Genomic DNA, 22484 nt, shown 5'->3' with positions numbered 1-22484 from the left:
TAACACCAAAAGTTTCCAAACAGACCTCGCATTGGATCCAAATAGAGTTCCACTTCTTTCCTAAATAACCAAAAATATATAGGCTACAAATTAGCGAAACATTCTGTTTACAAATATATCTGCCAAATATTTTAACCAAATCTGAAATGTACCATTAGAAAAAAAAGGTTTTATTACACAAAATATATTTTCTATGAGTTTAAAAGTGAAATATGAAACCAAAAAAATATACTGTCTACTGTGTATGCAAATATAAAAATTAAACTAATAGTTTGTCAAAGTAAATCCTGTGTAATCCAGTGGGACTTTTATTATGAAATGAAAAACTACGCTTGACCTGGATGTTTAACCTCTATGAACTCAGGCACGTTTCGAAGTATTTGCTTGTGTTTTGCAGTTAAAATGTAGGTGTTTAAGTACATCGACATAATGCAAAAGAGCTGGGTTATTTCACGCAGTTATACTGGATTTGTCATGGACTAATTTATCTGACGATTCTGCTGGTTTTCATCCCGAGCATCAGACGCTCAAGCGAATACATCTGTTTATAAACAAACAAACCGAGAGGAAGCCTTTTACAGCTTATTCTTGTCCTTCAGCTGCTCATAATGTCTTTAGCTGGAGCGCTGTGGTTTGCTGTCCAGGATGATTTATTGACAAACGGACTGTGTAGCGACTCTTCGGCGCCCAGCATCAGCAACACAACACAAGACAAACAATCCAGTGAACCCATCTCTGCCTCCGAGACACACGGTGTCCTGCACGAATCAGACGATCGCTTTATTTCTCAGACTTTACATCTCAATCGACAGTGTTTGCGGTTCATCATCGATTTCATCCAGGCCCGCTTAAAGAAAGCCGTGTTTGGCCGCAGCCTGACCTCCGCAGAAGCAGATATTCTGGCCTCACTTGCCTGCTACGCACAAGGGTCTCTGTCCAGTAAACTCACAGACCGGCTGGGAATAGACCAGACAGCAGCGGGCGAGGCGGTGAAGACCATTACTAAACTCTTAGCAGACATGTGTCCTGATTTCATCACATTCCCGAACAGTTACAACGACCGCATGGGTACCGCACAAGCCTTTAAGAACCTGAGCGGCATCCCGCATGTGGTGGGAGTGCTGGGGTACCTGCACGTGAAGGTGAGCCCTCCGCTTGGGGAGGAGCACATGTATATGAACACTCTGGGCTATCATTCAGTCATGATGCAGGTCATATTCGATGTGGACGGGAATCTGTTGAGTCTGGAGCAGTGCTGTCCCGGAGGAACTCCTGAACACACTGTTTGGGAGAACTCCGACATTGGCAGACAGTTCAGCATATTTCAACACGGGCACACGTGGGTTGTCGGTGAGTTCATTAGTACATTTAAATGTCTTGTTTGTTTACTTGAGAGGGGGAGGGGGGATAATTCAGCATAACAAGTTCATATACCCATAAAAAAAAAACAGACATATATCATATAATACAATAATACAAAAGTGCCCCTTTTAGACTTGCATTTACTAACTGTAAAAAAATTTAAAATAAATCTAAAATAAAAAAAACCTTGCTGCTGTACTGCATTTAGCTAACTGAGACGTGTTATAGCATTTGCATATCATTGCTCTTTTATTGAATTTGATTGCTTCCATTGTCCTCATTTGTAAGTCGCTTTGGATAAAAGCATCTGCTAAATGACTAAATGTAATTTAAATAAATAAAACATTAAAATCTTATCAGGCACATTTAGAGCCAGAATCATTAGATGTCATTCAAAGACTCTTTAAGGATCACAGCAAAGCCCCAATGGAAATATATATATGTATGTATAAAATATTATTTGCCACTGTCCTTCAAACTACTAGGTTTTACCCACTTGTCAGCTAAAAGATGTAAATCATTTAAAATATAATATCTGAATGACAGAAAATTATTTCACCCATATGCCATACACTGTAAAAAATTTCAAGCGGTTTCAACTAATTATTATTTAGTAGCTAGTTCCACAGAAATTTTACATTCAGTCAATTTCTGACTTCAAAGTGTTATCTGAATTGTTATTTTTTTTAGTTGGCTCAAGCTTTAGTGAACTAGTTTTATATTCCATTCAACTAAAATGTTTTAATTGGTCAAACATTTAGAAGAGTACAGAAAGTTATGTCAATTAAAATTGAACCGTTTACTCCATGTTTTATATGTTACCTCAACTAAGATTTATTATTTGGGCATCATAAGAAATTGATGAGAACTACATAAACATATATTTGTAGTTTAACAATTATTAAAAATGTTTAACTGGTGTTTATCGATCACTAAAAAAAACACACTTTACAACACATAATAGACTTTATTTAATAACAATCTCCATTTATAAAAAAAAAAATTATACAAACTAAACATGCAGGAATGAAGAAAATAGTCACCTTTATCTTGGATGGCCTGAGGGTCAGTAAATGAAAAGCAAATTTACATTTTTGGGTGAACTATCCCTTTAAAGCTCCAGTTGACAAACATTACATCTGTAATACAACGGCAAAATTCAGTTTAAACTTTGTTTAATGAACTAAGAAAAAAGTAAACAAGATGTTAGCAAACAAACATTTTTACATTACATCTTTAAAATTAAGCAAAAGTTTAAAAAAAAATTATAGTTAATTATATTATATAGTTATAAAAAAGTATATAGTTATAGTACATACATGTAAGTGTTACAGCATATCAAATCAAATCACTTTTATTTACATAGCAATTTATACAATACGGATTGTGTCAAAGCAGCTTTACAGACTCAAACATGAAAATAGTTGGTAAATAATGCAAGAGGATATTAACAAGTCACTTTTCCAGTTAAAGTGAGTTCATTGGTGATTCGGTGTTGACATCATCCAGTTCAGCTCTCTTCCAATAATGTCTGTGCAATCAGCCAAGCATCCCCAAATAAGCAAACCAAAGGTGCCAGCGGCAAAGACCCAAAACTCCATCGGTGACAGAAACTGAAGGAAACCTTGGGAGCAACCAGGCACAGTCAGGGGACTGTTCTCCTCTGGCCAGACGAAACCAGCATGCTGTGGTTTAATTCTAGGCTGCAACACAGGTCAGATTGAGCAGAGGACTTGTCTGGTTCTCGTGGTCTTGTCCTGATGGCCAGTGAGGTCTTTAGAGGGGATCAGTCTCTGGAGCTTATCTAGCTGACATGGTCTCCGCTGACATTCAGGGCTGTCGAGGTTGTCTCTACTAGGTGCTGATCCAACATCATCATACAACGCTTATTCAACGTTTTTATATATGTTGTATGTTTGTGTATAAATATATACGTTTTAAATAAAATGTTGCACCTTTTAAATAAACGTTTTGATAACGTTAAGTACAAATATTTATTCAGTGTAACGTTACTTGACATACACTGTTTTGTATCCGCTTTTCTTCGGATATACAACTCATAAAACTTTCTAAATGTCCACTCAAAAATCTAATATGTTGCATGATTTTCTCAAATTTTACCCTAAAATATAACATTTATTTAGTGCAGCTTACCTGATGTGTGAACTTGACAAGATGGTGGCGCTGTTTCTCCCGCGAAGTCGCTCCGGCGCGTGCACATGTGGAATGATCCCAGTGTTGGCTGGATTTGTTTTGATTAGTTTAGTCAACATTTAGCATTATGATTTGAAACTAACCATTCATTTAATGTTTTTAATATAAATTTGTGCAGACTTAATATAATATGTCTACTCAACTAAGCCCAAGTAATAAAATTAGTTCAGCTTAAATATTTTTGCCCTTCCAACATTTTGTTAATTGGATTTTTTACAGTGTATGTTGACATTTTAATTGAAACATTAACCCTCTGGTTGTGTTCGGATTCCGGTCACACTCGTGGTGTTCTGAATTGTTTAATTCTTTGGCTATTTGATCTATATAAGTGTTAAACAGAGTGGCTCAATGAGTAGCCTTGTCTAATTGTTGAGATCCCTGTTTTTACAGCACATGTATTGTTTTTATACACGGTGCTGATTAACTCAAAAGTTTTCCCTCCAATCCTATTTTCCAGTAGTTTTAGAAAGAGTCCACGCCAGATTGAATCAAAAGCTTTTTCAAAGTCAATAAAGCAAGCAAAGATTTTAGTTTTGTTTTGGTGTACGTGCTTATCAATGATAGTGCCTACTTTATTTTGTGTATATGTTAATTATAAATTTGTCCAATAGTAATTTGATCATTTGACTTTCTATTTCACTTTGATAGTGTTTTTTTGTCCATTTGTCTCTATTCTCTCTCTTTCTCATATTTATTTAGTAAACATTTATTAAAATGGATAATTTCTTTCAAATAAATACTGTTGGTTTGTATTTTATTTTATATTAAAAAGAATCATAATAACAAAAGCATTAGGACAACTGTTTATAAATTCTAATAATAAGAAATGTTTCTTGATCAGCGTATTAGATTTTATTAACTTTTTTTAAAGAGAGTGACACTGAAGACTGGAGTAATGGCTTCTGAAAATTCAGCTTTGTCATCAGAGGAATAAATTACATTTTAAATTCAAATAGAAAAGTTTTATTTTATTTTATATTTTTTTTTTATAAATATATACAATTCTATGGAAGCCCGTTTCCGCCACTGAATAAAATATTTAAAAAGTAATTATCTCACAATTGACTTTTTTTCTCAGAATTGCATGATATAAAATCGAAATTGCGAGTTAAGTCGATTCTGAGATATAAACTGAGAAATAGTCAGAATTTTCATATTTTCCTCCATATTTTCCTTATGTATAAAAAGTTTCTTTCTTCTGCAGTTATTAAATATATATAAATGCATATGAATACAGTTGTTCTTAGAAAACAGGTATTTTAAGTTGTAATATTTCGCAATGTTATTATTGATCAAATAAATGCAGCCTTGGTGAGAATAAAAGATGCATTGTAATGTGCTTTATTATCAGTTACTTAATTAATCCTTTTAAATAAAATATATTGGCCATAACGTTCATCTATTTGATATTTATTAATTCTATATCTTCCTGTAATACTTTTTGTGGGTCAGTTATGGAATTCAACTATCAAACACTTCTGAATAATAATAAACCTAACTTACCTGCAATACTCCGCTGTAAAACTAATCAAATAATGATTTAAAATGAACTACTCTCTAGAAATGTACTGTTATAATTGCCCCTTCCCCCTCTTATCTCTTTGTCTTGGTTTCCCACAGGTAGCAGAAGTCTGCATGGTTGTGGACACGTGTTGACACCTGTCGAGGCTTTTCGCATCAAAAGCAACGCAGCCCTGCGTTTTAACAAAGCACACGCTCAGCTACACGGCCGTACACAGCAGGTCTTTGGCAGTTTGAAAAGCCGTTTCCAGTGCCTGCGTGACATCGGCTCCGTTCAGTCACCTGAATCAGTGGAATGTACCATCAAAGCCTGCTGTGTCCTGCACAACATCTGCAAGAAGTTCTCCGTGCCGCTACCCTTGGATTTTAGTGTAGAGCCACTCCATCCACCATCAGAGGTGGTGAACATCATGGCAGAGCAGCCGTTTGACTACATGGAAGACACTAAAGATGAAATGATAGAAATGTTTTTTAATATCGCAGAGGATGAAGGCAAATAAGATAGGACCAGATGTAAAAGAACAGTTGTGATAGCAAAAACCCAGAAACATTACAGTTTAAATCATGTACTAAATATTGTTAATGAAATGAACACAGACAAATGCATGTCAATGCCAGTTGATTCTTCACATAGTTTTATTCAATTAGTCAATAATTGATCAAAATAAGTTAATGCTACTACACTAATATCTGTCAACATGTGATGTGAATAAAAACTAAATGTTTATGGAAGACTTTAAATAATAAAAGTATGTTGCAAGAAATGTTATTGCAGTGGTACCATGTCTCAGTGATGCTATCTGCTGTTAATACCACGGTACATTCACATACAGCACAATAGGGAATTTTTATATATATACACCAAAAAAGTTGCCATAGTTGTGTCTGAAATTCAATTCATGTCCACAAAAGATGTAATAATACCCGGTAATTTAAAAAAATAAATACATTTTTTCATGGCTGGAAACATATCGTGTTGTGCCTGGTTAGGACGTGATGTAAATGTATTCAAAAGTTACAGTTCAGTTAAATTTTAAACTGTGATTGGTAGTTTAAGAAATACACAATATTTGAAGAATGTTTACACAGCTCTTTCCATATGACAGTAGTTTGCAGAAACCATATCTTTGAAGCAAAACCTTTCCGTTTATCGGCAGCTCTGAAAAAATCATTCTCTATTTTACATACAGATATGACATTATTGAAATCAGGGTACCCAGTCCTGCTGTAACTAATTACACAAGTATCAGCTTAAGATAAACCATTCCTTTAAAGCATGTTATACGACGGGTAGCTGAGAATGCATGATACTGGCAAAGTAAAAAATGATGGAAGAATACTTTGGTATTAATTTCAAATAAATGGAATTCAACTGACATTAAATAGACCATCTCTTATTTTAATTTTAACAAAAAAATCTCATTTAAAAGCAATGTGCAAAATAAGCAGCACTAAGTACAGCTCAAAGGAAAGTTTCCTTTCAGAGACCACAGGTTATCAAGCAAAAAACAAGCCTATACACATCTAAAATAAAGAGTGGCAGTTACGATTAAATGGTCAACTTTATAGCTTAGTCTCAAAATACAATGGCCAGTATCTTTCAGCTTTGTTAGCAGAAGAGTGGTTTTATTTAAAATAATAATAATCCCCAGGCTTTCAGTTTTTATTTATTGAAGGGTATGTATTTGAAATGGGCCATTGGACCATATGTTATGACTTATAATTCTGTTCATGTTTGCCTTTGTTTGTCATATTCGTTTAATGCTATTGCGTTGACATAGATGATGTCTGTGTTTTCATAGAGAGCCTCTGACTTAGGCCCAGCTTTGGGTTGTAGACTATTCATGATGCACTGGTGCAGGAACACATACTGAGACTGTAAGAGACAGAGAGATAAGCATAAAGCAAATGAAAGTAAAGAGTGTCTGCCAGGAATATGCATTTCCTTATTTATTACAAGTTATAAAATTATTACCTGTAATTACCTAACAATATCTGATATGTAATAATCATAAAAATAAATACAGATGCCATCCTGTTAGACCAAAGAGTGTCCTTTGAACTCAAACTAGGCATTCCTTAAGAACTTGTTGATAATAGCAACTGCTGTTGTAAATATTTACTACAAGTTATTGCACTACTGTGTGACATCACTGTGTATATGGAACAATGAATTAGGGGGGTAAACAGTCAAATGATATTTCTTATATTTCTTTGTTTCATTGCTACTAGTTATATAAATTGGAGTGTTTTCATTTCATGTTGCTTATTGTGTTAATTTGGTGTTTACTGGAATTTTACTCATCGGCATGACTGCAGGAAAGGCCGCTTTTGATAAACTTCCAAAAAGCGCACTGGTTATTAGTACAAAGTAGTTTGATATTTTAGCATTATTCCATAATATATGTGGTTACATACTGTAAAATATACAGTCTCCCAAATGCCACCCAAATGAGATGAACTTTTTACAGTAAAATTCTGGTGACCACAGCAGCCTTTTTATAGTGATTGGATCCTCCAGGAAAAAGTTAGCCATAAACCAAATAGGCTATATTCATCATTAAATAATTATTTATAATCACCACAATAATAACACCTAGAATCCAATTCTATGCTAAATTGCGCTAAAAAGAAATGCCTTTTACAGTTATGTATCGAAAGAATGTTACCTCAGTTTGCACCATTAGTGGCCGGCAAAGTCTCATTTGCTGGACAAACGCTACAATTCCCACTGCCTTCTCTTTGTGGACCTGCTGTAGCAGGACGTCCAGCGCTATCAGGGTACCTGTCCGGCCCACTCCGGCACTAGTGTACAGAAATGGTGACAGATATACAGAAGGATTAAAACTTTAGTTTATTTTTTTTGTCAATGTATTTATTAATGCTCACTCTTTATACTGCTCTCAGCAGTCTACTGACTCATTATTCACATCAAGTTAATATTTGAATTGGGTTTCAAAGTGAGCAATGGTCACCTGCAGTGTACAATCGTCGGCCCTGCAGAGAAAGATCTCTCTATGTGCTGACGGACGAGTCCTCTGAATTGGATCAGCTCCTCTGTGCCAGCAGGAACACCGTGATCCGGCCATGCTGTGAAGTGGAAGTGCCTCACTGTTCGTGTATCGGAGGTGTCTTTCTGTTATAGACAAAAAATAGACAGAAATAGATAGTGTCTTATACTAATCTGACCAGTGATGTGCTAATATATTCATATTCAAGTTAAATGGCTCATATCAGAAGAAAGCAGAATACATACTAATATTTCTGAAAACCAGATAAACTAATGAAAAGAGTATAATGTGGTAAAGTCTGTTAAAACTTGTGCTATTTCTCACTGTGTGTAGCACCTACATCTCTGCAGATCCTGCTGAAGGATCCCAAGAAACTAGTGCATTATCTCATTTTTCTCTCATGAGCGTTTTATATTGAAAAATATCTCTAAATATATAATTTTTATGTCTATAATCTGTCAAAATGTAATATTTGCTATGTAAAGAGGCAATTAAAAACTATCCACTTTTTAACTCTCATCATCACTTGTTTAGAAATCATGCATCACCTTTTCTGGTTCCAAACGCTTTATCATATCATAAAACAAAAAACAGTGCAAAAATACTCTCACAGTGTGCTTTAGTACTACCGAAAAATCACGATCTTGATAAATATGACCCTAAATCACTGCCAGGCCGTGATTCATCTTTTCTGAATTGTTAAAATATTGGTGTATGGAACACCATGAAATTTTAATATTTTAGCTTAAAAGTGTGCTATAAATAAATAGTTCTCACAAACAGCTGTCAGGACCAGAGAGAATGAAAAATATGAAAAATAAAGTCACAAAAAACATGCAACTGTTTTTGCATCACCCAAAAAAAACCCAAAAACAAAACACTAATATTTATAATAATTTCAGACAACATTAAGCAGTCTGGCATGTTGCTTGAATATTATGCTTCATTTTATTGTCATAAAACAGAAAGACAGAAATATTTCAACTCACATTTTTGACATTAAATTCTCGCAGAGTCCAACTTGGAAATTTATCCTCCGATTTTACTGTGACAAGCAAGTTATCATAGAGACACGGCGTGTAGTCCAGTGGCCAGTATTGCTCACACTTGACCTGAAGAAGTTAAATCAGAGAAAAAAAAAAAATTCAAATAACTGCACCAAGTGCACAGGACAAATCTGATGTAGTAAGCTACAAATTATGCAACCAAACCACTCTACGTGAAATACTGTGTTATTACCCAAAATTGGATTGAAATGCCAAACGAATATTTAAGCTTTTATAACTGAATTAAACATCATGCAACAATAATGTAGCATAATACTGTTTCATACATCAATACATAATGTATAGTTCCATATAGAGTTTAAAAATTTAAGTCAGTAAACACTTGAAACTACGGTAAGCAGTCAGTCTTCTATTCTGAACTTTGCCTTACCTGTCCACTTTCAGTGCAGTTGGTTACCATGACAATGGCCTGTGACCTTTTCTCCCAAACCATTCTCCAGAAGTCATTGACAGTGGATGGCAGTGGACCTTGAGCAGCGATATACTGTCTGCTTGCATTGCCGTAGCCCTGATATGCACATAAACAAATGTCAATCCAGCAGGCAAATTTTCTCTGGAGAGACAAGCGAGGTAGTGCTTTGTGTAATACATTACAGCTGATTTTAACTACTATTTAATGTACTTACAAGCATGTAGTTAGCATTGATATAATCAGAATCACCCTCATCATTTGTGGTGAGATGCACTCTAGAGGAGTCATCTTAAAGACAGAGAGAGGAGGATAAAATGACATTTTCCAAGACAGACACCGTGCAGTAATTGTGTGTGTGGTCCTGGTATTCCTTACATTATGGGGAACAAATGTCCGCACAAGGATAGTAATACCAGGCATTTTTTGACCTTGTGGGGACATTTTTAGTCCCAATGAGGAAACAAGCTTATAAATAATACAAAATGAAACGTTTTGAAAATCTAAAAATACAGAACATTTTTTGGGGTAGAGTTAGGGTAAGGGGATAGTTGGGGTTGTATAAAAACCATTACATCTATGGAAGGTCCAACATAAACCTGTGTGTGTGTGTGTGTGTGTGTGTGTACACTTACAGGCTAAAACGTTGGAAAATCGGTTTTTGTCCTTGTTTTCAGGCAGAAGAGCTGCTACACTAGACTGTTCTATACCAACTGAACTCAAGTCCTGTTAAAACATATTCAGTAAAAACATACTCAACAAACACTCAAAAAAACATATTGAGAATGAACTTGATTCTAACATATAAGCAGGTTGGCATTTTCAATATTTAAATTCTTAGCCCAAACTAAGCCTGGTTCTGTTTTAATGCCACTTAAAATTCAGACAGAGATCAAAATAATAAAAATGTAATTTAATATTTGATAAACCCTACCTCATATTCCTCACTGAAACCTCTATTCTCATCATAACTCATGTTTTGATAATGTTCAGGAAATTTATCCAAGGGAATCGGCCTGAAAAACATTTAACAGTTGTTTACTATATACAGTGGCCCTTAAAAAAATGTCTGAATAATATAGCATGAGATAACAAAATATTAATAAAGCAAGTGCATTTGTGCATAAAAACTACATGACACTTTCACATTTTAATATCCAATCAGTTTCACCTAAAGTTCACCTAAAACTGAAAATCCTGTCATTGTTTACTTATTTACTTCCAAAAATCATACCTATTACGCTTTGCAGAACCATAGCGGCGCCATGCAAATACAGCTACACAAATAATGATGACCAAGAGGAAAAACACAAGAACTCCTGCTATAACACCTGCAGAAAACAAAAAGAAACAAACGCTGCACATTTCAATGCAATGTTCAACTAATATAAATAAGTACAAGGATAAGCTGTATGCAATGTAAGCTGTATGGGGGTTAAAAGGCAGAAATGTTCAAATAGAGGCACATCATTGGAATGACAAAATGCAGAGGGCCAAGGAACAATTTCCCGTATTTTCTGCTACGTATATCCATCCTTGCTCTCCTTGGTATATCCATGAGAGCTCACGAGAGAAGCAGAATTCATACGGGTTTGGAACAACATGAAGTTGAGTAAAAATGACAGAACTTTAATTTTTAAGATTTAACGTAGTCTTAGGACACTATATTTAATTACACATATGTAGGCATTATTTTACCTGCTGGATCTGTTTGGCAGTCGACTGATACTGTTTGACTCCTTTTTGCTCCAGAAAATGATGATGCTGTCACTTTGTACCACTGGGCAGCTTGCAGGCCATTTATCTCCTGTCTTAATGGTTTTTCTGAACTATGTGATTTGTTGAAACTTCGTCTATCAACATCCACCTGCACCACATCCACAACTCCATATGGATGATCCCAAATTACAGCCAGACCATACCCTCCAGAATGATATTCGCAGCGGAGATTAGATACACTATATGGAACTAGTTCAAAATAGAAAAAGGACAAAAACTGTAATTGAATATGATCAGCAGCACAATCCAAACAGTGCATGTAAACTCACCTAATGTCAGGTGGTGTGAGCATTGTAGCAGCTGCTTTGAATCCAAATCAATAAACAGTGAAACATTGTAGCTTCCTCCAGGATACAGGTCTTGCAGATTCACCCTGTTGCCAATTACAGTGCCATTTTTAACACCTCCAGCGCTGTTTTGAGCTGTCACATGTGTGCAACCATTCACTTCAGCCTCTATTGAGGAGTTGGTAACTTTCCAGTCAAAGAGCACACAGTCAAGGGCTGCAGAAAACATAAGAGCATATGTCAGTTTTAAACTGAGTTGGAGTCTTACTCTTGGGGTCTTAATCATGACATAAGTGATACAGGACTTTATGTAACTTTACACAGTGTCCTTGTTACATGTTACATTTATTTACCATAGTAATAACAGTAAATCATGCATAATTAGATACAAGTAACCCTAATCCTTACTCTAACCTTAAAGTAAATACATATTGTTAATTAATATCACTTAATGCACTTAATTTTAGTCAATATTAGTTAATGCAATAAGCAATATACTTGTTACCACATAAGTACTTTTCCATGACTAGCAAGCTGTCAAAACTCAAATAAAACTCATATATTTGCGTTATCAGTAGCTGAATCAAAGTAATGTTATCAAAACTTACTAGTGACGTTCTTAAAGCTGTATCCTGTACTTTTGACATTGTTCACCACAGTGAAGAGAATAAAACGGTGTTCAGTCCCTGGTATGAGAGATGAGTATTTATGTGTAATCACATTACCCTCGACAGATCCACTGAAATGTTTCTCACTCCCCTCTCCCTGAGTTTTCAAGGTGTAGTTGTAGATGTTATTATTGTTTAACTTATTCCATGTGATAATCAACTCTCTCTGGAACCGAGTGACTGTAACTCCAGTTATGTCGGATAGAGCTGTGAAGAGAACTGAACTGTTAGTAATTAATAGAAATACTGCAGCACATTCTGCTCAAATTCATCACTGCGATGTGGTAAAATAATACGGTCCACACTTTGTGGTGCTGTGTGTGCTAAGTTGAAATCTGTTTTTATGGCTTTGAACCTAGAAAATAATGTTTAAGCACTCAGATTCTTACGTTTTTGCCTATGTGATCAATTAGTATAATCCAAAGAATAAGACAATATGAATTGAAAAATAAGAGCCACTTACTCGTGGTGTTGTAAAAGTGGAATCCAGTACTTCTCAGATCAGCAAACTCTGTGTACAGAGTGAAGCTGTAATTTGTTGCAGGAATTAAATCTGATATATGACATGTTACCTCATTTCCTTCTGCAATGCAATTATTGCAATTCACTTGTGGTTCATCTCTGCTTTCAAGAGTATAGTTGTACGTGTTGTTATCTATATTTGATACAGCATCCCATTGAAAGATAACGTCTGTGTCATTGCTCTTCACATTCACATTTAGAACATTAGATGGCACTGAAACAAATACAGATATAGTGAGATATGTGTTATACAATGAGCTTGTCATTTACATACTGTAGTTATTAGATAATCAGAGGGAGGTGCAATAATGGACCTGTTAACTCAACAGCACCAACTGACAGTTTGTAACAGATTTGATGGAAACAGCAGATGTGACACGCTCAATATAAATCAACAGCATGTGTCACTGTAGGCTGACTGAAATGATGTACTCACTGGTTACATTGGTGAAGCTGTGTCCACTGCTCTTTACATCTTCAAACACAGTGTAGAGTGTAAAGGAGTATTCTGTCCCAGCATTCAGATACGTGACATTATATTCCACTGTATTAGTTTGTGATATAGGTATTGGAGAGATTACTTCATTTCTGTATTTCAGCTCATAACTGTAATCATCGCTGCTGTTGACTTTATTCCATTGTAATATTATCTCAGTCTCTTTCCGTGTGATGACCGAAACACTGTCAACATTAGATGGAACTAAAGAAAAAGGGAGACAGAAATTTTATTTCCACAGCTTCTGATCTACCTGTGCATCAATTAATCGGAAACTTAGTTCCTTCATCGACTGACCAGTTAATGTACAGTTGTCCCAGAAAGTAGCTGAAATCTACAAATATCTGAATGTCTTTGCATTAGAAACATTTTAAAGAAAGACTGTACATACTGAATAGCACAGTCAACAATAGAACTTTGGCTTTGTGAATTGTTAATGGATCATGTTGATGGATAATGTGAAGAACTAGATATTTAAATTAACTTTTCTGTTTGCTACTTGTTTCCAAATACTGGAGCGCTGTACACTGTAAAGTATAAGTAAAATGAGTCAAATTTATATAAATCGCCATATAATTTACTGTGAAATTCTATATTATAGAAGGCAATACAAGTTAAAAAAAATATATAAGTAAAAAATAGTCACCTTATAATTAATTTTGGAAAATCTAATTGTAATGAATTTTTATTCATCATGTGGCTTTCCATCATAGCTACTACCTGCATTATTATAGCGTTATTGTGGTCGTCACTATATTCTAAACGTAAACATATTTTAATACCTGGTATTTTAACATTAACAACAACCCAAAAATGTTCTCATACATTTGTATGTGCATGAGTGCTTAAATACTTGTACTGTTTTTAATTTACATTTGAGACGCAAGTTTAGTTAGTTCTGCTTGCAGTTTGCAATTAGGCAACTTCAGCGACATTGTGTAGAACATAGTCCATTTTGAGAAAGATTGTTAATTAATTTCACTGAGCTAACACTTAACTCACATTCAATTTTAATATAAATGTTAGGAATGAAATTTACACATTTATGGTCTATTTATAGTAACTCTAACGTGAGATGAATTTGAAATTCATATTGCCACAATTATTAAGTTGCTCTACAGGTTTCTTTAAAGGAAAAAAAATCAAACCTCAATGAATCGCTTACCAGTTACATTAGAGAAGTTCAATCCTGGGCTCATACCCTCCAAAACAGTGTAGAGTGTGAAAGAGTATGAAGTCCCAGAAGACAGAGCATTGACTGTATGATTTACTAAAGGATCATTTTCTAATGCATGAATCATCTTGCTGTTGCTGCCATTTGTTGCCAATATATAAGTGTAAGTGTCGTTGTTTTGAACTTTCTCCCATTGAAATGTTAATTCAGTCTCTTTTCGATCAATTACTGAAACATAATTAGCATCAGGGATTTGTCCCTAAGGGAAGAAATGACATTCATTTAAATAATCAAATGTTCTATAAAGCAGCTGGACTCCAAAACAATCATATCCTTACAGCCTAAAAAGAAGAAGAAAAATAAACAGGTATCTGAATATAAATATAGACACATGTGAATTCACAAATAATTCATCACAAAATCACTCTTCAGCTAGGTTTGTTAACAATATCGCCATTCAGGTTAATCAGAAACCTTGCAGTACTGTTTGATGACCAGCAGTGAGTAGTGAACAGAGAGCAGTTGGAGGTTCGGTGCCTTGCTCAATGGCACCTCAGTTGTGGGTATTAAAGGTGGAAGAGAACACTGTACATTCACATACATTTCCTGCCGGTACTGAGACTCGAACCCACAATCTTTGGGTTACAAGTCTAACTCTCTAACCATTAGACTGCAACTGGCCCTTATAAAGGCACTGCAAAGATCACTCAGTCATGCAGATTTGCTCTATAACATCAGAATCGTATCCTAGCATGCTGCACAAGTCTTTAGGCTGTCCTTCGTCATGTGCACGCAAACTTTTGAGAGTCTCCAATAAACCCATATTACACCTCGTTTTGAGCCTCTTCACCTGCTGCCAAGTTAGAGTAAAGGCTGTGTATTACAAAGATGGTTCACTTATTATATAAATGAACAATACATAATATCACTATGGGTTGCTGCATATTTGGAAATGTTACATCCTAGTAAGGCTGCATATCTTGGCTTCCATGGCTTCATCTCAATTTGAATGATCCTCAAAAACCAGTCTTCGATTAGCGTCTATAATTCAACATTATTTAAAGGATTCGTCAAATGTGTCCTACCTTCTACCTACCTATCTTTTGCATTAACTACAATAAATGAAAAAGAATTTGCAGAAAATGAATCGGCACTAAGTTAGTCCAATTTCATTATGTAGCACAAGACAAAAAAATATATTTCGGAGATTAACGCATTAGGTTTTCTTTTGTTTTGTTGTAAATTAATCACATAACGCTAAACTGTTTTCCTGCAAACCACAACTTCTTGGGGCCTGTTGCTTTATAAATGTCTGTTTTACTTCGATTACATAGTATAATAGCATGATTAACATGATAACTTAAGTCTTTACATCACACATTTGTAGTTTTTGAGATGTTATTTCCCCACTCACGTAGATAGGAGTTGGTCTTATATATCTGAAAAATGGCTGTTTAGTAAACTGCTTTTCCATAAAAGGGCCTTTAAAGAATTCATAAATCCAGAAATCTGTGGTCAGTGATTGAACAGTGAAAAGTACTATGGTGCATTTCTATACAATGATGACTTTGTAACTTTGTTTTGTTGCTACATGTCAACCAGTCATTAAAATATTAGTAGACTGTCTGCTTAATATCTGTTAAAACCTTTTTTTAATGGTCTTCCAACAGATATTCTACTAACTATAATTAACTTTGCAAGTACACGTCAGTTTATTCTATTAACCCTAACCCTAAACAGTCTACAGTCTAATGAGAGTTAGTTGACATGTCGTTGCAAATTAATGAGAATTATTTGACATGTAGGTACTCATAGCTGAATGTCTAAAGTGGACTATTGAAATAAAGTGTAACCAAATTCCCTTCCCAAATCCTGAAGACACAACTTTTCAGTGAGAACTTGAATTAAAACTGTTAATGCATATGCTCTTAACATTAACTCTTTACCGTAGTTCATTTAGGTAATTCACTATATTTATTCCAAACACAGTGTTCAGATTGAAACTGACCTAGATGGATGAAATATAATTGAAATCATTAACATGTAATGTTAAACACAAAAGCCACTTTGTGAATGATGTACAATTTTGAATTGTATGATGCTGAATTACACAAATGCACAAAGTGGCATGACAAATAAACTACAATAAAATATATTTGCATAATATATTACCAGTGACTTATCAATGATGCTAAGCATCCCTCTTTCAATTTGACATATAAAAAGCAAATGTCAAACACCTATCTGGACATCCTCTGAAACTATCTATGATTAGTCTAGAGAATCTATGATTCTCTTGGGCAAATTACCGTAAATTAAAGAAAACTGCACATGGATTGATAGGAAAGCTGTTGGCACAACAAACAAGGAAATAGTGTATAATGAAAATCTGCAGCTTGTATAAAACACAAAATGCAAAAGTACCGGTCCAAAGTTTAGTTGCCTCTTCTCATTCAATATATTACAATAAAAAAGTGGAGATGTAGATGTTTCAGAACTACCAACAATTGAAAATATACTATGCAACATGAGATTGTTTTTTTTTTTTTAGTTCTTTGTGTTTAAAGTATGTCATATTTGTTACGTGTCTGTTTCTGTCCAGTTTGGTTTTGCCGTTTTTTGGTAGTTCCTGTTCTGGTTTAGTCATTAGTTAATTATCTACCATCCCCATCACCTGTGTTTGATTAATTATCTCGTTTGTGCCTTTGTTCTAGTCCGCTTATAAGTCTTGAGTTTCCCTTCAGTGTTTGTCCGTTCTTAAGTTAGTTTATTGTCAAGAGTGTGTTGATGCCATTAAATAAAAAAAATACTCCTTTGTTTATTCCTTCTTCGTGCACCTGTTTCCTACAACCACCCGACCATAACAATATTTAAATAAATAATTAGAATGTCATATCCATTACAGTAAGATCTTATTATAACTCACAATAACTCATCTACTTATCTACAGGACTTTTGACCGGTATTGTATTTCAGAAGTGAATCATTAGATCCATAAATATAAAATATGAATTCCCAGAACTGGCATCTCCACACCATTTAAAAGAAGATCAGATTAGTGGCTATTTTTAAATTTATATATAGATATATATATTTAACATACGTGTATATATATATATATATAGCGTCAGCGTTAGTTCTGGCAGGTCACGTTAGTCAAGCTTGCATCAGCTGACTCTCAGCTGGTCCACGTCTACATATAGGGATGCGACACCTATCACGGCATTCATATATAAGGTCCTTCAGTATTATCACCAGCTTCGCGTTGCTCAATAGCTAATTAACCACATCCCCGACTCCTCTCCTTGTCAGTCAGGATTCAGCCTTCTGTGGTGGGTGGTGATGGTGCAGTGGATAAGACACATGCCTTTGGTGTGAGAGACCCGGGTTTGAATCCACTGTGAGACACCAATGTGTCCCTGAGCAAGACACTTAACCCCCTAGTTGCTCCAGAGGCATGCGACCTCTGACATATATAGCAATTGTAAGTCGCTTTGGATAAAAGCGTCAGCTAAATTAATAAATGTAAATGTATTCTTGAATCAGACTAATTTCTAAAATGTTACATTAAAATATTGAACTAAAATTATATCTGGTTAGGGTTAGTAGATTAACTTGCAAAGTTACTTTTAGTTAGTAAAATGTCTGTTGGAAGACCATTAAAACAAAGTGTTAGCAGACAGTCTAATACTCTAATTTATTACTCACTGCTTCGTTGTAATTAATTGTTAGATATATATTTACATAGTTTCCCTTTGAATTAAGCACAAGTTTTTATCAAAGGAGCTATTCTTTGACTTCGCTGTGCTTTATGCCACTGGTATCGGTCGCAGGTTTTTTTGTCCTAAAAACGAAACCTCTTTGTATGTACAGTTATGGCTTTACAATCTGAACCCCAATCTCAGTTAACCACAAATAACAGTTGTATATAGAGTAAGAGTGACTTACCCATGCAGAAAGCACACACAGCAATACTAAAGTCAAAACTCGTTCCATGATCAACCCGGTATGTGGTCAGTGTAAACAGCACTTTTATCACACTGGAATTTTCTATTTAACCTCTGCATTCAAAAACTATATTTAATCGAAGTAACTAATCCAGCCTGTTGGCATTAATGCGCTCATACATGACACTTTTAGTATTATGTATTTAGTCTCTTTAAACTCTTGGTTTCTGACGCTTCTCTCTGTTTCTGTTCCCTCTGTGGTGACTGATTCTGACCTGTTTTATTACCACTTCTCATTTTTCTCATGACGGTAAAACAATGCACATCAACCTTTGTCAACCTTTAAACCAAAGTTCTTCCTTATTTTGAAATTCTTCCCTTTTATTCTTTCCGAACTGGTTATAACTCACTTCTTCTCTCTTTTTAATTGCCCCTCATTCCCCTATGCTTTATTTAGGTTGGTATTTCTCTTTCACCCAATTAACTTTAACATTTTTAAAATTTGAATTATTTTTGTTTTCGGATATGCTTTCAAGTAACTCCAAAGGAATAAAATATATGAATAGAACTGAAATGTGGTCATTAGTTTTGTTTTTAGTTTTCTGTTGAATGGTGTTCTGCCTGTGGCTTGGCAAGTTAACAAAAGAATAGATTCCTTTCAAAAGATCAAATGGTGACAAATACCCCATTATTCTTGTATTTATTGCAGTAACAATAGACTAAAGTTATGGCTTAAGTTCCATAGTAGGGTGTGTCTTGAATATAATATCTGATACTGTGCATATCGTAATATAGTCTTTATACAGAGAGTGCATACAGAGAGTATTTCTATCTCACCTACTGTATATACAGCTGAGTGATGTTTTTTTACCAGACTGATGATGGATGTATTAACAAACAATGTCCCTTTATTATAAACATGTTGTAGGTCTAGTGATATGTGGAGGAAATGAACTGTGTAGGGTTTAGTTTACTTTTAATTTTCAGCCAACACAGGAGGAGCTCAGTCAGCACTAATGGAATTGTTTTCCCACCATCTCTTTGTTGTGTTTTAGAATTGCTTTTAGATCCTTTAATTCTTTTCTTTTTGTTTTGTGTTCATTTATTTATTTATTTATGTATTTATTTATTGCCATTTGCCAAACAGTATATGTGGAAGTGTGATAACACCTGAAAATCTTTACGTTGTAAACAAACAAACAAACAAAATGTCTTGACAGGCAGTGTATAAGAAAAATAAAAAAGGTCACTTGTTTGTGTCAGGGTTCTGTCACTTCGGTCTAGTTTATTCATGGTTTTGTGACGGAGCCCTGACACTCCCTTCTTGTCTTGTTTTTTGGTGAGCGCGTGGCTTCGAGTGTGCTCGAGCTGCGCGCTCTCTTGTCTGCGTGCTCTGTTTCATGTTGGGGCGTGGTGTTCGGATCCCGGCACTCCTGTCTTGTTCAGACTCTGTTCTGGTTTCGTGTCGGGGTTCGGACACTCACGCTCCAGGTTTGTTCTTGCTGGGGAGCGTGCGATTTCGAGTTTGCTCGGGTCGTGCGCTCCTCTGTCCTCTGTCTCTGTGTGTGTGCGTTTTGTTCGGCACGCGGTTCGGTTTCGGCTGCGTGCTTTTTCTTGTTTTGTTTTGATCTGTGCTTTCATGTTTGTCATGTTTTGTGAACATGCAGCTTATGAGTCTCCTCGTTAGCTGCGTGTTCGTGTCCTGTCTTGCACATGGCTAGTGATTTGTTTTGCTGGCCATGTGCTTGTGTTTTTGTTTTGTGTGAGCACATGGCTTGTCTTGTTTGGTTCTATGTGCCATGTGCTCATGTCAATTGTCTTGACCCCACCCACCTTGTTTCCTAATTATTGGTTAAATTTCCCCACCTGTGTTTACCTCATTACCCTCCTCATTTGCTCCCTTTATAATCTCCTTGTGTTTGCAGTCCTGCGCCAGTTCGTCGTCGTAATTTCCCGTGTGCTGATCCTGCCTTGCCTTGTCGTGCCCTGTCCTGCCTTGCCAAGCCTGCCAGCTGTCCTGTTTTTCCCCTACGGGGTAGTTTTGGTTTGGTTTGTTTATTTTTATTATTAATAAAGCCCATTCTCTGCAGTACTGAGTCCTCGCCTCATCCCTTCTCCCCACAACCGTGACAGTACGAACTGGCCACAGAGGACTCAGCAGAACAATGGGCATCTTCCTGTTCCCATCTCCCTGCCCCTCCGCTCATCAGATGGCTGCTCAACGCAGCAGGCTCCTTTCTCTTCGGCAAGGGGGAGCCAGTGTGAAGGATTTTGCATACCAGTTCCTGTTTGTAGCGGAGGGACTCAACATCAGTGATGCAGAGCTCAAGGACATTTTTAACACCAACCTTAATGAGCCCGTCCATGCCTGGGAGATGGGAATGCTGGGGATACTGTCCTTCTGGCAGTTTGTGGGGTATGTCTACCACCGTGGAGAGGAAGGTGGCCTTCCTCCTCTTGGCCCTCCTCCCATTCCCCTCACAAACTACCTAGTCCCCAGTCCTCCAACGACCCACCAACGGAGGAGGAAGAACAGGTCCGCCTCTATTACGAAAGAGGTTGAACCTGCCGCAGCACCCCCAGAGGTGGCTGAAAGGACTGTAGTGCCTCCAGTGGTGGCCGAAGAGGCCACAGCTTCCCCAGTGGTGGCCGATGCTACAGCACCCCAAGAGGTGGCCGAGGAAGCTGCTGCGCCCCCAGCGGCGGCTGACGAAGCTACAGTGCCCCCAGTGTCAACTGATGATGCAGCAGTGCCCCACTCTCAGAGACGGAGGAGGAGGAGGAGGAACAGGAGGAAGGATTCTTCCACCCTTCAGGGCCTGGAGGCCGTTCCAGAGCCCTCTGCTGGCCAGGAGGCCGTCTCTGAGCCACCCGAGCTGCTTGCCCTGCCGGAGCCACCCGAGCTGCTTGCCCTGCCGGCTCCACCCAAGCTGCTTGCCCTGCCGGCTCCACCCAAGCTGCTTGCCCTGCCGGCCCCGCCCAAGCTGCTTGCCCTGCCGGCCCCGCCCGAGCTGCTTGCCCTGCCGGCCCCACCCGAGCGGCTTGCCCTGATGCCGGCCCCGCCCGAGCTCCTTGCCCTGCCGGCGCCGCCCAAGCTCCTTGCCCTGCAGTCTCTGCCCAGACTCAAGCCCCTTGCCCTGCCGGCGCCGCCCAAGCTCCTTACCCTGCCGGTGCCGCCCAAGCTCCTTGCCCTGCAGTCTCTGCCCAGACTCAAGCTCCTTGCCCTGCCGGCTCCGCCCAAGCTCCTTGCCCTGCCGGCGCCGCCCAAGCTCCTTGCCCTGCAGTCTCTGCCCAGACTCAAGCCCCTTGCCCTGCCGGTGCCGCCCAAGCTCTTTACCCTGCAATCTCTGCCCAGACTCAAGCTCCTTGCCCTGCCGGCTCCGCTCAACCTCCTTGGCCTGCCAGCGCCGCCCAAGCTCCTTTCTCTGATGGCCTTGTCGGCTGCCAAGTTGCTGGTCCTGCTCTGGCCTCCTGCCGAGGTTCCAGAGGCGCAAGAGCCCGCCTGGTCCGTGCCTCCAGCTCCACCCTGGTCCCCAGCCAGGACTCCTGGACTGCTGGAGCCCGTCTGGTCCGTCCCTCCAGCTCCTCCCTGGCCCTCAGCCAGGACTGCTGGACTGCTGGAGCCCGCCTGGTCCGTCCCTCCAGCTCCACCCTGGCCCTCAGCCAGGACTCCTGGACTGCTGGAGCCCGCCTGGTCCGTCCCTCCTGCTCCACCCTGGCCCGCAGCCAGGACTCCTGAAAGGCTGGAGCCCCACTGGTCCGTCCCTCCAGCTCCACCCTGGCCCTCAGCCAGGACTCCAGAACTGTTGGAGCCTCCCTGGCTCAACCCTCCCGTCCCACCCTGGACCATCCTAAAGACTTCCTGGGCTTAGTTTCTGGCACTGGCTTGGCTTCCCCCCCTCCCACCCTTCCTTGTCTCTGTGTGTTGACCCCTGTCTGTCTTGTGTTCTCAGGTTTGTACTAGTCTTGTCTTTTGTCATGTTTCTGTCTTGTTTTTGATGTCCTCCTTAGGGACGCCAGGTGGCGT

General features: G+C 37.8%; 2 protein-coding genes across 2 annotated transcripts; one reads left to right on the top strand and one right to left on the bottom strand.

The window, feature by feature from the left end:
* The first annotated feature begins 313 nt into the window (after window positions 1-313).
* On the top strand, window positions 314-6504 carry LOC306864606 (putative nuclease HARBI1). The gene is made up of 2 exons (XM_079408720.1): window positions 314-1350; window positions 5197-6504. Exons 1-2 carry the CDS (start codon window positions 609-611, stop codon window positions 5595-5597), a joined length of 1143 nt encoding a protein of 380 aa, XP_079264846.1. The 5' UTR covers window positions 314-608; the 3' UTR covers window positions 5598-6504.
* On the bottom strand, window positions 5707-18723 carry LOC306864605 (receptor-type tyrosine-protein phosphatase H-like). The gene is made up of 16 exons (XM_079408719.1): window positions 18459-18723; window positions 14502-14769; window positions 13277-13540; window positions 12782-13054; window positions 12259-12525; window positions 11633-11866; window positions 11283-11552; window positions 10819-10915; window positions 10519-10600; window positions 10220-10310; window positions 9802-9875; window positions 9546-9683; window positions 9098-9220; window positions 8073-8233; window positions 7767-7902; window positions 5707-6973 (listed from the first exon to the last, which is right to left on the bottom strand). The coding sequence occupies exons 1-16, from the start codon at window positions 18504-18506 to the stop codon at window positions 6827-6829; spliced, it is 2673 nt and encodes an 890-aa protein (XP_079264845.1). The 5' UTR covers window positions 18507-18723; the 3' UTR covers window positions 5707-6826.
* Window positions 18724-22484: the final 3761 nt, after the last annotated feature.

This window comes from Barbus barbus (assembly GCF_936440315.1).
Source record: "Barbus barbus genome assembly, chromosome: 46".
NCBI classification, from domain to species: Eukaryota; Metazoa; Chordata; class Actinopteri; order Cypriniformes; family Cyprinidae; genus Barbus; species Barbus barbus.
Note: the sequence above shows the minus strand (reverse complement) of the source record. Positions and strands in the feature narration are given on the sequence as shown.